At 34.0% G+C, this 16,831-nt stretch overlaps 1 protein-coding gene across 1 annotated transcript; it reads right to left on the bottom strand.

Annotated features, from left to right (window-relative positions):
- Positions 1 to 1,970: 1,970 nt before the first annotated feature.
- Positions 1,971 to 10,794, bottom strand: LOC140758828 (plasma membrane ATPase 1-like). Its single transcript, XM_073095151.1, has 21 exons — positions 10,625 to 10,794; positions 10,350 to 10,469; positions 10,168 to 10,266; positions 9,930 to 10,067; positions 9,655 to 9,789; positions 9,369 to 9,548; positions 9,067 to 9,273; positions 8,779 to 8,898; positions 8,570 to 8,689; positions 8,355 to 8,477; positions 8,161 to 8,265; positions 7,895 to 8,039; positions 4,963 to 5,127; positions 4,600 to 4,838; positions 4,487 to 4,519; positions 4,108 to 4,189; positions 3,798 to 3,958; positions 3,402 to 3,587; positions 3,125 to 3,307; positions 2,855 to 3,033; positions 1,971 to 2,285 (listed from the first exon to the last, which is right to left on the bottom strand). Exons 1-21 carry the CDS (start codon positions 10,676 to 10,678, stop codon positions 2,189 to 2,191), a joined length of 2,871 nt encoding a protein of 956 aa, XP_072951252.1. The 5' UTR covers positions 10,679 to 10,794; the 3' UTR covers positions 1,971 to 2,188.
- Positions 10,795 to 16,831: the final 6,037 nt, after the last annotated feature.

Below are 16,831 nucleotides of genomic sequence, written 5' to 3'. Positions count from 1 at the left end.
GTGATATATAAAAATCCCAACAAAATAAGATTTATAGGGGGAGGGGCATTTGCCCTAAACCTCTTTTCCAATCCCAAAAACCCTTCACTCTCTCTGTATTGGTAGCCTAATTTATAACTTTAAAGTCTAATAACATAACAGGGGTATAGTCATAAGAATTTCTTGCACACAATGTCTAATAAGGCCCATAGAATACCTTGAACCCTTCAAAATATTCATCAGGACTAAAATAGGGTATAGTTGTGAGAATTTTTCAAGTTTGGCCCAATTATAGGAAATTTTCTTGTACTTTCTACTTAAAATGCAGCTGCTGCTTTCTTTTAATCATATTTAAGCAAACCGAAGATCGAATTTAAAAATCCTCACAAAAGTATAGAGGAATAAATAAACTTTTTAATACATCTAAATTAATACCGATCAAATTTCATATGAGAAAGAGCGGAAGATACAATAAATAGACTGAACAGATATATATTTTGTTCATAAAACGTTAGCAAACTTTCTTTTAAATTCTCCATTGCAGTTCTGCAAAACATTACAAGAAAGTCATACTATAATTACGATAAAGAGTGATCTAATTATGTGTTTAAGTTGAGAATATAGGGGGTGAAATGTAATTAAAATTTTGAACTATGAAACGAAGAGACAACCAAATCAGCACATAGATAACATCCTAAATTTGGACTCTCTTTCAAATAAATCCATCTCTTATTGTTATTAAGAGATAGAGACCCTGCCACTTGATTTGGTGTAGTTTTAAATTTACTGATTTTTCTGGAATTTAGGTATTTGAATGCAATTTTAGTGCTTCAGAGGCTTGATTCAGTTTTTCCGGTTTCTTTCTAGATTATTTTAGAGGTTTAGTTTAATTCTTAGGTTAAATTAATCCACCGGTTAATTTAGATTATATTTTTTTTATATAAAAAGATAAGGTATGCATTAGTATGGGGCTATTTTTTTTAAAAAAAATCTCTCATATTTTTATTAATAGCAAGATTAGGCTCTTAAAAGCTTTTATTTTTTATAATACATGCATATTTTTTAGAATAATTCTCTTTTTACCTTCTGAACTATCATTATTTTCTATCGATAACTCCATGAAATTTTTTTCTATACATAATAACTCTCTAAAGTTTTATTTTGGTACATAATAACCCCTTAACGGTGGAGATTAATGAGTTATTTTTAATAGTTTAAGTATCATTATGTACCAAAAGAAAAAATTTAAGGAGTAGTTTTGCAAAAAGGTGATAGTTTACGAAGTGAAAAGAAAATTATTCATATATTTGTCTGTAATAAAATTCACACGATTTACATAAGAAATACACACAAATACTCATTTTTGCTAATTTTAAAATTAAAGAGTCTTTTTGTGCAAATATCCCCCCTAATGTGTTAAACAAATGGGAGCCCTATTTACATATAATAAAAAGGAGAACATTTTATTTGTAATATAGCCAATAATAATTGGGCTTTATCTCTAATTTTCTCTACATATAAATAAGCTAAGAGTTGGTGCTTCCTATCCATCTCTCAATTTTCTTAAAAAGAAAGACAAGTTGCAGCTAAGATATTCGTTTGATACCAGGGTTTGAGACATTTGATAGCTGAGCTATAGTTTTAAGGGGTGTAATTAACACTATGATCTTATGCCAGTGCACTATTACTATCTTAATTTGGCATACAAACATACCAGTCTGTCTAACAAAATATTTGAAATCCTTATTATCTCTCAGATAAGAACTCAAACTAAGATGTATATATATCTGGATAATCTCAATCTATTATTTGTAGACAACCCACAATCACCCATCTGGAGAGCTTCATATCTCACACACTTGCTCATCTGTGAGAAAGAAATAAAGATAAGCATACACATGCCCTTGCTCTCTCCTAAGGCTTTTAAATTCTTTGGTTTGGTACAAAAAGTCTGATCAGATCTGAAGCAAAACACACCACACTAGCCAATATTAACTCGACGGCGAAAAGAAGAAATATTTAAGGAGAAATATATAACTATTACACCACTGCTTGCCATGGTATGTAATGATGATGGGCACAACATGGTAAGATGCTTGCATTGATTGAATATTCACTCATCAGTAGCACCACAAATACAAGAAGTGCTCAAGGTTTGTGTGATCTCTGGATTTCTGCCGAGCGGTGTATCATGGTCAGGTTTCATCGATCACACGGTGTAGGATTGCTGGATGGTTTCAATGTCCAAACCTTTCAGCCTCACTACAGACTCCACATGCCCTTTCAGTGTACTTAGTTCACGGAGCCTGCCAATGGAAACAATAACCCAATGATTGCAATATGAAGTGGTTAAAGTTTGAACAACACCATCCAGAATTTCTGGTACAATGGTACATATGACAGTCAAAGTTATCGAAAACTCTATAGTTATTATAATTTCTTATACTGACATAGAAGAGCTTATACCGATAAAGCTATTCTAGTGTTTAGTTATATATAGTGTAATAATTATACTTGATGCGACATAAATTTGAAATTATAGTTTAGCAAATGGTTAAAATACCCTTTACAATGAACAGACTAGGAGAAGAGAGAGAAGAGGAAGAGGAAAATGAGTGTGATTTAAATAATAGTTAATTAAAGTGATGTTTTTTCAAGGGTAAAATAATAATTAATAAATATAAATATAGTATAAACCTAAGTGGTTGTTTACTTGCTATTAAATTGCAAAAAAGCTTATCTTAGAATAAGTTTATTCTTATTTCACAAGTGAACGGGAGACTTAAATAATGTGAAGCAGTGGGGGTGTATAAAAGACTGCAATAAGTTAAAACTTAAAACAGCTTGCCCATAATACAAGGTCCTGTGGTCTTACCTTGCAATCTCAGCTCGCCTCTTGGCCTCTTCGGCCATCTGATTAAGATCAGTGATGCTGGCTCTCTCGCCAAACATCTTGGTGTCAGGTGGCTGCAGCCCATGCAGTGTTCGCTGAGCATGTGCCCACTTGAGCTCCCTTTCTTCCTTGCCAAAATCTTTCTTCCTGGTAAAAGCAATCTGAACAAAGAAAATAACCGTCAGTAATGGATAATCAACATACCGTCAAATAGATGTTGGCTAATTGTTGGAGTGCTGCAATGAATATTACTCTTTGCTCAAGAACAAGATCCCATGCTCTCCCGCTCAGTGCATATCGGATCAAGAACTTGATAATATCAAGAGGAAAGTAGAAAATGATATTGTAAAGCCAAATGACGCCAGCCCAGCCCCATCCAATCCCCTTAATGGCAGCAAATCCCCAGTCGGCGTATACAGCAATCAATGTAGCAATCTGCACACAAACATGATAATCATCTGAGTACAATATGTAATCCTAAGGGTTGATGCATCTTAACGTATGCAAACATATGGAAAAGGAAATATACCAGCTGAGCAACGAAGAAAGCAGTAACAAGAAGCAAACCGGGACGCTCAACAAATGACCAACCACGGGAACGGGTCACAAAAATAAGTGCCTGACTGATCGTGCTGACTTGCAGGTAGACAGCAGAGGCAAGCTTTTGGAAGTCATCTTGAGCTGTTCTCTCAAGGCTTTCAACATTGAATATCCTCTGAAAATTCAACAAAACCAACAACGAAACGACCATGTCAAATGCATTAAAACCAAAATAACTTGAGAAGAAATGACTAATCATGTAAATGAACAATACTTTCAGTTGTTTGCAATGACTTCAGAAAACAATTAACTGCTACAGATTTAAGAGGACGAGCAAAATCATCTTGGAGACATGTTAACTAGAAAGCAATTTCAAGGTCTGTACCGGGAAAAAATCAGTATTGTATGCAGCCCAGAAGAAAATGACCGTCATCATTGCCAAGTAGCCACCAAGGATAACTCCAGTCGCAAATATCTCAGCCAGCTTCCAGCTATCAGGGAGAGGAGATGGTTTGACCCTGTCCTTTGATATAGTCATTATTGTACCTGTTCGTGCCCAAAAAAAGAGCTGATCATGAGAAAAAAGAGTAGTTCATGATAGGACTCAAATTAGTATGCATTGAACCTCAGTCAAAAGCATGATAAGTAATGAGCCAGAAAAAGAACTCAGTTATAAAGAAGGGGTGAAGGAATACCATCATTGAGAATTGCTATGATCAGGACCATAAATGGTGGGAAATCAAACTTCCAAATGAGAGCGAGCAGCATAAACCCAAGCTGTTGTAATTAATAAAAATGTAAACAATATAATCAATCTCGATTCTATTTCTAAAAGGCAAAGTTTGTTGCGAGCATAAAATTCATGAACTTTTAAGACAATAAAAAAAATATCAGGCTATTCCAACATGTTAATCCACACAAAAATGGTGTATAATATCTACTGAGCTTGCAGTCAGTACTGTCATAATAGATAGTATTATCTTGGACGATCCAATGAAGCATCCAAGAAAATCTCATTGATGGCCAAAAATATCAGCATATTAAAAATTCCAAGGCTGAAAAAAAAACACATACCACAATACGGATGGTAATTGAAACTGCATAGATCTGCAACCATGGATGTATTTTAGAACGTGTATAAAATATATCTAGGAGAGTTTACAGATACAACCTTACGCATAACTTACGGTGTAATTCTTCATCCGCTGAAAAATTGCACGACTAGTCAGCACAGCACTGATAATGACACTCAGACCAGGCTCAGTAAGAACAATATCAGAAGCACTGCGAGCTGCATCAGTTGCATCTGCAACTGCTATCCCAATATCAGCTTTCTTTAAGGCCGGAGCATCATTTACTCCATCACCAGTCATTCCACATATATGCTTCCTTGCTTGCAAACGTTTAACAATCTCATACTTATGCTCTGTAAATGGAAAAACAGAAGAATTTAATTCCACCAACATATGGGGTGGTAGAAATTAGAAAGAATGAAAAAGAAATTAGTTTACTTTAGCAGAAAGATCAAAGGAATAAAAAAAAAATGATACCTGGAAATACACCAGCAAAACCATCAGCTTTCTCTATAAGTTCATCAACTGGTAAAGCTGCTATTGACTCATCCTTGTTCTGACCCAGCAAAGCTGATGAAGGGTACATGTTTGTACCCATCCCCAAACGACGGCCTGTTTCTTTCCCTATTGCTAGTTGATCACCTGACACATATGAAATAGAAGTATGAATCCTTCTGTCTTAAGAAATAATCACCAAATCAGCTTGCAATCATGAAAAAGGGCAAATCTACCTATATCTAGTTGTCATAAGTTCTTTATCACTCTATATCTAACTCTTTAGAGTTCAGAAGTTATGGAACCTAGAGTACTAATTGAGTGAAAACTACGACAAAAAATAGCCTTAACAGGATTTGTCTGGATATAGAGTTGTATCATCTGATGTTAAATTCAAGCTTCCATCTTTTCTCAAATCATGTAACTGACATGCAAAATAAGAGTTAGCATCACAAAAGTGTAAGATATAATAACTCCACTTCTCTGGGTTCCCATCAGACCTCCACTTATTTTCCAATGTCTTTTTCACATGCATTTGTTATACTACAGGAAATAGCCGTACATATGTCCAAATAAACAATTCCAATAACTGCTGCCCTCCAAGTGCACAAGGCTCCTACGTGAGGTCTAAGGAGGAAGTATACAGCATTACTCTCATTTCTGAAGAAGTTTTTAACCGTTGAACTCATGATCTCTTAGATGAAAAGGGCAAGTCTTACCGTCATACAAAGCGATACCCTTGTTAAAGAACAGATTTGTGAAGTAGAATTTTCCTTTAAGGGGAGAGGAAGACCAAACTAAGAGAGGAGGAAACTAGGAAAAGGGACATTATCGCACTTCATTCACAGCAAACAGTCTGCCTCATTTTGAGGAAAACATAGATGAAAAGCACCAAAATTCAAGCAATGACAATGAAGCAAATAGATCAATGACAATGTTCCCTATAATTGACACGTCACCTGACCCAACATAATGTAATAAGAAGGAAATACTGCTATATCTAAATCATATATATACTTGTCACATAATAGGAGGTGACAACTATGACACAGAGAACATGATCAAAGAAAAACTATTCATGGTAAGCCGTTAATAATTAAATAACCATATAATCAGTTCAGCAAATGTTTAGTAGTCCTTCGAAACCACAGTCCTGGACACTAGTAACCTAACTTGAAAGAAAATCCTTGCAGCTCATAATATGCATGCTTGGCTGCTTGCACGAATTTATGTTCCTCACCATCCTTGGTAATATATGTTATAATATAAAATATAAAGACCATCTTTCTTAATAGCTTAAGTTTTTAGAGTAGTTGGCTTAACATAATATTAGCGCAAGGACTCTGAATTTAAATCTTGTCAAGCACGTCTATTGTTTAAAATATAAAATCTCCACTCAAGTGAAATCTAGGATATGCAATACTACATACTAGTATCAAATATAAAGAATAAAATTAACCTCTACACAGACAATTGCATAATCGGAGCAACTTTAGTCCCATTTACTTCTTCAAAGTAAATAATTCAGTTTAAGCATAGTGTGCACCTAAGAGCAGCATATGCAAAAGATTAAAAAAAACATAACTGTTAAGATAATATAGTCAGTATTGAAATTAGTTGGTTAAAAAAATGGCTTGACTACTATAGAAAAGAAAAAATGGCTTGACTACTCATTTGTTCATGAGAAAATATAACACAAAATTTCAATTCAAATATAAAACTTTGGCTACTTCATTCTCAATTTTTCTTTTATATATTATTTTAATCAAATTAGAGGAGTGTTATTCTCACATAGAAACATCAAACGTCTATTGCTACCCAGTGATGTAGGAATAAGATTCTAGATTGTACCTTGGAGGAAAGAGAAACGAGTAATTCTGCACAAAGGGTGCCACTTTCTCATAAAGCAGTTACGCTTTAATATGCCTCACAAGCCAAAGTTTCTTAAAGTTTTATTATTATAATATTAAATAATATTTATTTTATTTTTGTAAACATAAAACTAGATTTGCTCTATGCATAAATAGTTTATGTTAAATTTCAAAAACAAAAAAAATAATACTTTATACTATCACTTGCAAGTGGTTTACATCAAGGATTGCCGTGCCATCATTGACATGTGCCATACCGAAATCTAGTATGTCATTGGTACACTGTATAGACTTGACATATCAAAGAAACAACGTTCAAATCTTTCTAGGGCCTTAAAATAAGCTTTAGGGCTATATAAAGTACTTCAATACTCGATATCAGTATAACATGTGCACTTAGATTCTAATTTCATGATTTGTCCCAATTTTCTCGAATCTTCTAAGCTGGGACAAATAACTTAAGGAAAACCAAAATTTCCTTTTCATTTCTAATATTTAAAGTATAACTTATATAGATTAAGCAACAAAGAGCAAAGGGGTATCAAAAGGGATAAAAGAGGCCCTAAATTGGGGATATATTCAATTCCTAATGGCATGCACAACATGGATGGATACGAGGGAGTATCTCCTCATCGGTTCCAAAAATTCACTAGAACAATATGTAGACCCATGCTAACCGTGTTGACTGGCATGTCAATCCATGATTTACATTAACATAGACTTTTTAGCGATTTCCAGTCCTTAAATCCAATTTCATTATGTTCATTATTATGCAACTACTGCACAATAAAAGATGCTCTACACCAAATTAATTACTAGAAATATCTAAGCTATAATATCCTGATACAACTCATTAGTATACCATAATTTAATTAAATCACTGCTCATCCACTAAGAAAGTACTGTTTGGATGTTTCATATGCTCAAGTTCTTGGAATTTTCTAACAATGACTTTCCAAGGCATGTTAACTGTTAACACTAGCTCAAATTCACCAGGAAAAAGAATAAGCAAAGATTCAGAAGTTCGATAAAAAAAGCCAGACCTGTAATCATCTTGACACTGACTCCAAGGTTGAGTGCCCTCCGAATTGTTTCTGCACTATCATGCCTGGGAGGATCAAAAAGTGGCATGAGGCCAATGAATTGCCATGGACTTCCTGAACTCTCTTTTCTTCCTTCAGGAACTTCCTGCAAAACAAAAGGAAAGGAGACCATCAAGACAAGATACATAAAAAAACCAGATGCCAGATAATTGCACTGGGAAAGAACAGAAGCAAGTGGTGTTTCTGGGTCAAAATGAACTATTCACCTGATATGCAACAGCAAGAGACCGAAGTCCACGTTCTGCATACTTATCAATAACAGCATGGACCCTACGGTCTATTTCTGATTTATTATGTGCGAGATTGAGAATCTGCAACTCAATTAGGATTATCAGAAAAATCCAGAACCTGGTAAAGAGAATAATATGCAAGACAACCAATATGTTAACATATCAAGTACCTGTTCTGGTGCACCTTTGCTGACACGATGCATCTTTCCGTCATTATCGATATAGGTCAAAGCAGTTCTCTTATCCGTAGGATTAAACGGCAGAAAATGAACTTCTTGAATACCAGCCCTTGCCTTGTAGCAGCAGTGGTAGAAGAAGTAAATATGGTAAGAATAAAAAATTTATGCATCCAAGGAAAGTAAGAGAATGAAAGTTCCAAGTATACCTCTTTCGGATCAGCTAGCATCCCAACTATGGCAGTGTCTATAGCATCTTGATTTTCAGTTCTTGAGGCTCTAGCAGCCATTAGCATTACTGTATCCTGGGTTACACCTTTGGCAAAAACCTGGTAAGCCAATTAAAAGGTGGTAGCTATGTCAGAGTGAGTGATATAAACACAGGGAACAACACTATAGGAAATCTCCTAAATCTGACCTCAATGAGGTTCTTGTCCACAGTGAGTTTATTCAAAGTTAGTGTTCCTGTTTTATCACTGCAAAGTACATCCATACCAGCCATCTCCTCGATTGCAGTCATTCTCTTGGTGATAGCTCCCTACAAAAATCAGAGAAGTACCTCAAAACATGAAGTTTGATTAATGACGGTTAAACCTGTGAATTTCTATCTCATGAACTAGTCCAGCTTTTTCCCCAAAGAACCCATTCAAAAGGTAAACTCATATAAAGTGTAGTTAGACATCACCCTCTAATTTTTCATCCCAACCTGTTGAGCTAAGCGATGGGATCCAATTGCCATTGTAACAGAAAGTACTGTCGGCATGGCTATCGGAATCCCACCAATGAGAAGAACCAATAGATTGTCAATCCCTGGGCGATATGCTCTGTGCTGGATAGGATACATTACAATAATCTCCACAAACATTCCTACTGCAATCGAGCAAATACAAAAGTTTCCAATAGCTGTTAAGACCTGCATAGCAATTAGAAAGCAAGATCTATCACTGCATATCAAAGAGTAATTATAATTTAAAGTAGGAAATCATCAAAGATAAGATATGTGCTTGCCTTTTGGAAATGACCAACTTGGTTTGTGGAGTCCACAAGATGTGCAGCCTTGCCAAAGAAGGTGTGAACACCAGTGGCAATGACAACAGCTTCAATCTCACCTTGCTTACATGTTGAGCCAGAATAGACACCATCTCCAGGACCTTTGGAGACTGGTAAGGACTCTCCAGTGAGAGCAGACTAAGAAATTGGATCAATGGGGAAAAAGAAAAGAAAATAGGACTCCATAAATTAATTAAGGTATAAGTTGATGCAAATTACGAATGAAAAGAATGGTGGTGCATACCTGATCGATCCTCAATGGATCTCCATCAAGGAGACGAGCATCAGCAGGAACAATATCTCCCAGTTTAATGCTGATAATGTCCCCAGGAACGAGGATGGCTGCTTCCTCCTCGCTCCACCGCCCATCTCGAAGCACCTAGATTATGAAAACATACTGGTTCCTCAAAATTCTATGCTACTTATTCAAAATCTAATCTTTTGGAAATTTCTTCTCAAGCAATAATAGCCATACTGAAACAGTATAGGATTGTGTAGTGTAAGATATGGTCTCAAGACCTTGGCTTTTGGAGCAAGGCGAGCCATGAGGGCAGCGGCCGCATTACCAGCGTTGTTCTCCTCGATGAAGCTAATGGTGGAGTTGATCACAAGCAGGGTTATAATACCCACGAAATCCTGCCAATCTGGTGGCTTTCCCTGAGTAAAAGGAACCAAACAGCACATCTCAAATTGCAACACTAACACATGAAAACACAAATGAAACAAACACTGGATTTTGCTGCTTCTGGGTTCTTACCCCTCCATTGGCGAGGGCGATGGCCATGATGGCCGCAGCCTCCATGACCCAAGACAAAGGATTCCACATGAACCCCAAGAACTTGAGAAATTTGCTCTCCTGCAACCAAAATAACCACCAACAATGCATCAAAGCTTCACCTCCCAATCAATCCAAAAATAAATAAATAAATAAATGACTACCTTCTTCTCCTCGAGCTTGTTCTGGCCAAAGATGGCAAGCCTTTGCTCGACTTGCGCAGTGGTGAGACCCTCTCGGCTGCATCGCAAATTCTCAAACACCTCCTCCAACGGTATGTTCTCCTGCAAATTTCCAACACCAACTCAAGATTTTACTCCCAAACCAAGAACAACCCATTTCCCAATACCCCAAAACGAATCGACCCACGTGAAGGAAAAAAAAAAAACAGCGGAAAAATGGAATGAAATGGTCCGGAGAGAAAAGAGGTTTGGAGTACCAAATCAACGACTTCTTTGAGAACTGCGTCCAGAGTTGCCTCCTTATCCGCCATCTTTATTCTCCCCCCCTCACTCTTCCTCAATCTCAATCTCAATCTCAATTCCCAACTCTTGTTCTTACGCTGCTGCTGCTGCTGCTGCTGTAACTGAAGCTTCTAAAGCAGAGAGGTTTTAGAAAGTGGGAGCGAGCGTCGTGCAGCTAAAAAAGCGAGGAGTAAAAAAGATGGCTTTTTTCTTTTTCTTTTCCTTTTTCTTTTTTTTGATAAGATAAAAAAGATGGCTTTTTGCAAAGTGAAAGGTTGGAGAGGAAAACAAAATAAAGTTTAAGTAAAGAAAAGGTATAGAACTAATTCTTCTTAGCTTTATATATATACATATAATCCTCTATTTAACAAACCTCTTGTGACAATTTATGAAAGAGAATTTAATAATATTTAGAGTCACATAGTTAGGCAAAAAGGGTAGGAAAATAGATATGACCACAAAATAATTGACCACTGTAAGCAATGCATATATTTAAACACAAAATAAATTTATATCTTTTTTTAAATAATGCATTGCTCTGTATGCTTTCTTTATATCTATAAGCTATTGTAAATAACAAGAGTTATGGTTTGCATTTGCTAATGTGATTATAAAGTGGAATTAATTTGCAAAAAAAAAAATATTTGTGTTGGATTGCTTGTTAGAGTGCAAAGTTTGCAAACATAGACCAACTTCATTGTGACTAATCTCTTCTTCTAAGATTGGTTTTATTTACAGATAGAAAAGAAGATTAATAATTTCTACACTACTCTTAATCAAGTGGAAAGAAGATTAATAATTCCTCAAGGTATTAGTTTAACTTTAATCATCACCTAGTGATTAGATTTATAAATCTTAATTCCTAGAATAAACATGGCATTATCTATGTATGTATAGTGATTATTTTTATCTCTTTTTTTTTACATAATTGATGAGCTTTTCCTGTTAATATTAATAGAGAGAGAGAGAGAGAGAGAGATCAACAGGACATAAATAAATCTATTAAATAATATTTCTTCTAAAATTAAAAATTTCCTCTGGATAAATAAATAAATAAAAGGAAGTCAAATTTATCATTCTTATATGATATAATATCCTAAGTACCTCAGATGTAAATTGAATAAGGAATATCCTTGATTAGCTTTTAAGAAGAAAGACTCTTCCAAGTATGCTAGACAATGTTATTTTGCCATATCTTTAATAGTGCATCTAAATATCTAATTATTCTTAAAAAGAACTAATAACTTAATTTCAAAAGGTAAAAAAAAAAGTAATAAGAATATCCAGTAAACTTGCCATCTTTTTTAAAAACTTACGCTGTTAGACAACGACGGTGTTAATTTTTTAATATTACAACATATATATTTTTTTCGTAAAAGAGAAGAAGAAATAAGTAGACATCATCTTCAAAATCAAAAGGGAAAGCAAGAGGTATGAAATCTGAACTTGTGATTATGATGAGATTACAATTCAGAAGTAAATTATTTATCTAATTAATTAATAACTCATTGTTTATAACTATTTGCCATTTATAATCAACCACTGTCAATAATTGTTTACCACTTTATGATGGTTAGCTGTTTCTTTCAAGTCATTAGGGGATTGTACTTTGGCAATGTTAGTATATTCTTGAGAAAACTAGGCAGAGTTCCACATTTTTTTGAAGAATATAGTCATGAATTCCCTTGTACTTAATAGCCAAATGGCATTTGATTATTGCGATGGGAGTACATGTCAACTTATCAATTATTTTAAGGAAATTTGTATATAACACCCAGCCTTTTAGCTAAATTTGCATTTACACCTTACGTTTTCACTATTTGCAGATCGAGCTCCATGATTCAATTAATATTTGCAGAAAACACTTAGTTGTTAGTTTTGTTAGCTTAACTTAACCAAACCTTACGGTTAAATTAACTACAGTAATATGATTACCAAAATACACTCGTCGAAGTTACCCAATATATACACAATTTAACCCAAACCTAACTCAACCTAACCCAGTCTAACCTAACCTAACCTAACTTAACCTAACCAAACTTAACCCTACAAATACCCAAATCTATCTTAGATTTTAGAAAACCCTCAATGCGATCATTGTTAATTTAAAATCTTCTATTTTGTTCTTCTTCGTATTATAAACTCGAATTTTGCAAACACCCATACCACAAGGGCAACTAAAGTTTTTGCCCACATCATTGCAACTTAAATTTGAGCTCATTGATGATGATATTAATCCTCTTGGGAGCTACATATAAAATAAATTTGAGCTCATTAATTAGCTAATAGCTATGCCATTTCTGAAATCCATACTTCAACATTTCAAATAGGATGTAGGTTCAGAATTTGATCAGTATAAATTTTGTAAAAAATAAAATCGAAGCTGTGCCATTTCCAAAAATGGAAGCTATGCCATTTCCCAAATCTAAAACTAAATCTAAAGAAAAATATCAAACCTAAGATAGAGGAGGAGAAGACAGAGTTGTTAGAAAAGAAAATCCTATCTTTTCTTGATCAAAAGAAACTATAGGGTATTGTGCTAAAAGAGAGGAAGAGAGAAGAAGTAGAAATAGGGAGGAGGAAGAGGAAGAAGAAGAAGAAGTGTAAGGGTATTTTTGTCATTTAAGAAAAATAATTGTAAATTTGACGAAATATTTTAATCTGCCCAAACGGTGTTAGTTAAAATCTAACACATGGTGTTTTCTACAAATATTAATTAAATCATATGGCTCGATCTATAAATAGTGAAAACGTAGGGTGTAAATACAAATTTAACTAAAAGGTAGGGTGTTATATACAAATTTTCCATTATTTTAAAAGCTCAAGTGTTGTGAGAAAATAATTTTTATCTCTAACCCTCTTCGTCAAATTAAACTTTTTTATATTCAAAAAGTAGGCTTAACTTAGACGAGTGAAAAATTATTTTTTAAATTTGATTGAAAAGATAGATATAGTAGGACTTAAATTTAGAACATTATGCTCTTATACTAAGTTGATTTATTAGCTATTTTAAAAGTTTAAGCTGCTATAACGTGCCTCTTTAAGCTTACTAAAGATTGAAAGAACACTGAGATCACTCAGGGTCACAAAAATTTAAGAGAGAGAGAGAGAAAGAGGACTCCTGGTAGCCATAAAATAGTTAAATGATAGGATTTTATTTATAAGGAATGAGTTGTATGAGACCTCTTCAGAAAATATGAGCCTCTTTAACTATTCGAACATGAATTCTTTAGCATATTTCTCTTACAATATAAGAGTTAGGACTAAATTATCCACCAAAGTTATGAACAAGATTACAAGAACAAGAGACCAAAATAAGTTTTGATTTCTCAAGCAAGTTAACCATAGGAATTGGAAGAACAAAACCCACTGAGGGGAACAAGTAGCTTTCAGAAGAATAGACAGGAAAGTAGTCACATTTTACACACTCTAAAGGCCACAAAGTTTGCATCTTATCCTTTCATGGATGAAGACAAAGCTTAAGAAGTAGCAAAGTTGGAGAGAAACTAGCATTTGATTTTGTTAAAGAGGACTTTAATCCATTGAAGTATATTATGCCATATTAATATGTATATATATATAGAGAGAGAGAGAGACTACAAACTTTACATTAAATTTTAGAGAAATTTTATTAAAAAGATAGCACTACATTTTCACTTTATTATCATTCACACTCTTACATTTTAATTTAAATGCATTAAAACTACTCACATTAGTTTTCTTAACAGATAGTTATCATACAAATGAGTTAATCTAACTACAGATATAATTGACATTTATATTCCTAAGTAAGTTTTTTTAAGGTTAACGTGAAAAATAAGAGTAACCAAATTTTAAGGTCAAATGAGAGGTATTTTCGATATTTTATTTTTGAATTTTTTAATAAATTTCTCTAAAATTTACAACCAAACTAACTATTCTATAGCATGAAAAAAGTGGAGAAGAGTTATTTCTCCTTGATGAAGTCATAGAACTGCTCAACTGTGATAAATTTTCCCAACAAATTGATTATGATAAGAGTTGTTAAACAAACTTCAAGCCTAGAAATACCTATAAGAAAGAAAGAAAGGCAACTCTTCTTCTTCAAATGAATCCAAGGTTTGGTAGAAAGTTAAGAGCAATCAAAATATAGCTACAAATTGATTACTTGCAACTTAAATTTCAATGGTGGTTAGTCTTTCACCATAGTCCATGTAGAACATCAACCAACTTTGTCCAAATAATTTATGACAATCTAAACCTACAAGTCTTGGAACATTACTCTCTAATGCTCTAATAGGTTGATCCTGGTCAATGGATACTAGTAACACTCTTGGCATGATGCAGATGATGGAGTCCATTTACATGTGGTTAAATTCTAGCTTATCAACTTAGATTTTCTATTTTCATTACAAAATCTTATCGAGAATATGCGGTCTTGTGGAAACTTTTGTCTAATGTAGGTTTGCGTACCAAATATTGTATCCAAATTGCCAATTAGGTACCCTCTAGTTCACACGAGATAACATCTAAATTTGGTCGATTTGATGACTTCTAGTTCAAATGGATACTGCATAGATACTTTAGGAGAATAACCGGCAATAATTCAATTGATATTATTCTCTCATCTAGGAAACTCGGGACAATAATTTTTCTACTTATGTATGTATCATCTTATATAGTGTTCATGGGAATCAAAATTGAACTAGCTGAGATAAATAAGTTTATAACTCACCTATGCGAGAGGTATATCGTTTGGTACCCATACCACCAACCTGTCAAAAACTCTAGTTTTCTGATTGAAACCACCCATGAGGCTTCCTATCACCATCAATTAGAAGACAAGTTTTCTTCCATCAATTGTGGACACACATTTGTCTTCAAATTTTTTCTTTTCTCTTCAAAAGAAAAGTAAAAATAAAATTAGAAGACAAATATGTGTCTACAATTGATGGAAGAAACTTGTACGATTTGTACATAGGCTTTTATATATAGTTATCAGTGATGAATGTGGGTTGGAGACAAGGACATCCCACCAGTTTGGTGGACGATTTGATCACGATTTTGATAGGATGACTTTCGTAAAGCCTGGTTTCTATGGCTCACCAGTCACTCTTGTCCATGATAGGCAAAGAAGCCTAACAATTTTTACAAGGAGTAATGATGCTAGGGTTCCAGGCATCCTGGGACCAACCTTGAATTATAAGCTTAAAAGCTTATGACAGGCTAACTAGGCCGTCGACTGGTTATCTTTATTCAATTTCAGATATGATTAGAAATATTAGATATGCATAATTAATACGTTAAAGTTTATTAAATGATGTATTTAAATTAACACGAATAAGTGATCAGCAAGCTCTGAATCTCTAAATCGTTCCCTCCCACATAATTTGATTAATAAATTTTTTGAGGTATTCTTACATTTTTCTTTTTGGTATTAATTGGAACCTTATTCCTCTTGAAAAAGTAGCTACGTATGACATATACGCATGTAATAAGTATTAATTAGGTTATATAATAATTATAATTCATCATTTACTTGAAAAATTCTAGGCATTCACAACATTCTTTGCAAGTAGTATTGCTAATATGACAAATTATCGGTAGGTCTTCTCTTTTGGTTGTCGACGACTTAGTTCTCTTCTTGTAATCTCTCATCGATATCGTTAAATAATGATATACATTGTCGATCCATTAGTTCAATTTTTTTAGCTTAATAAATTATCGAACATAATATCAGAGTTACTAATTCTGGATGTCATGGGTTCATCCATATTTAGCCCAATTTATTTACTAAATTTTATTATTGCTATATCGTGGCTGTGCATCCTATTATATATCATCTATCCATAATATATAACATAAATTGTTAGTCTATTATCTACTCGTTTGAATTTTGGCTACTACTTTTCTTCTCCCCTGTCTCCATAATAGTAGACCATTTGCTACAAAGTTTAAGAGAAATTTCCACCAAATTTTGCCCTTATGAGATATTCTTCAATTATTTGTCCATAAGTACTTAGTGGAGTAGTTTGATTTGATCATGTAAAGAGTAGTGGGAGAATAAAGCAAGCTTAGTGGGTGCTACTACTACATCTCATTCTCAATCCACTTTCAACGTTTACCTGTTTGCCTTCTAATTATTGGTTCAAAGTTATGCTTTCGTACAACTAAAGTATACAAGTTCTTATCAAGCTCTCATA

Source organism: Typha angustifolia, chromosome 4 (genome assembly GCF_048772165.1).
Source record: "Typha angustifolia cultivar Huaian chromosome 4, ASM4877216v1, whole genome shotgun sequence".
Lineage (NCBI taxonomy): Eukaryota > Viridiplantae > Streptophyta > Magnoliopsida > Poales > Typhaceae > Typha > Typha angustifolia.
The sequence above is the reverse complement of the archived record's forward strand: the minus strand, read 5'-3'. Positions and strand labels throughout refer to the sequence as shown.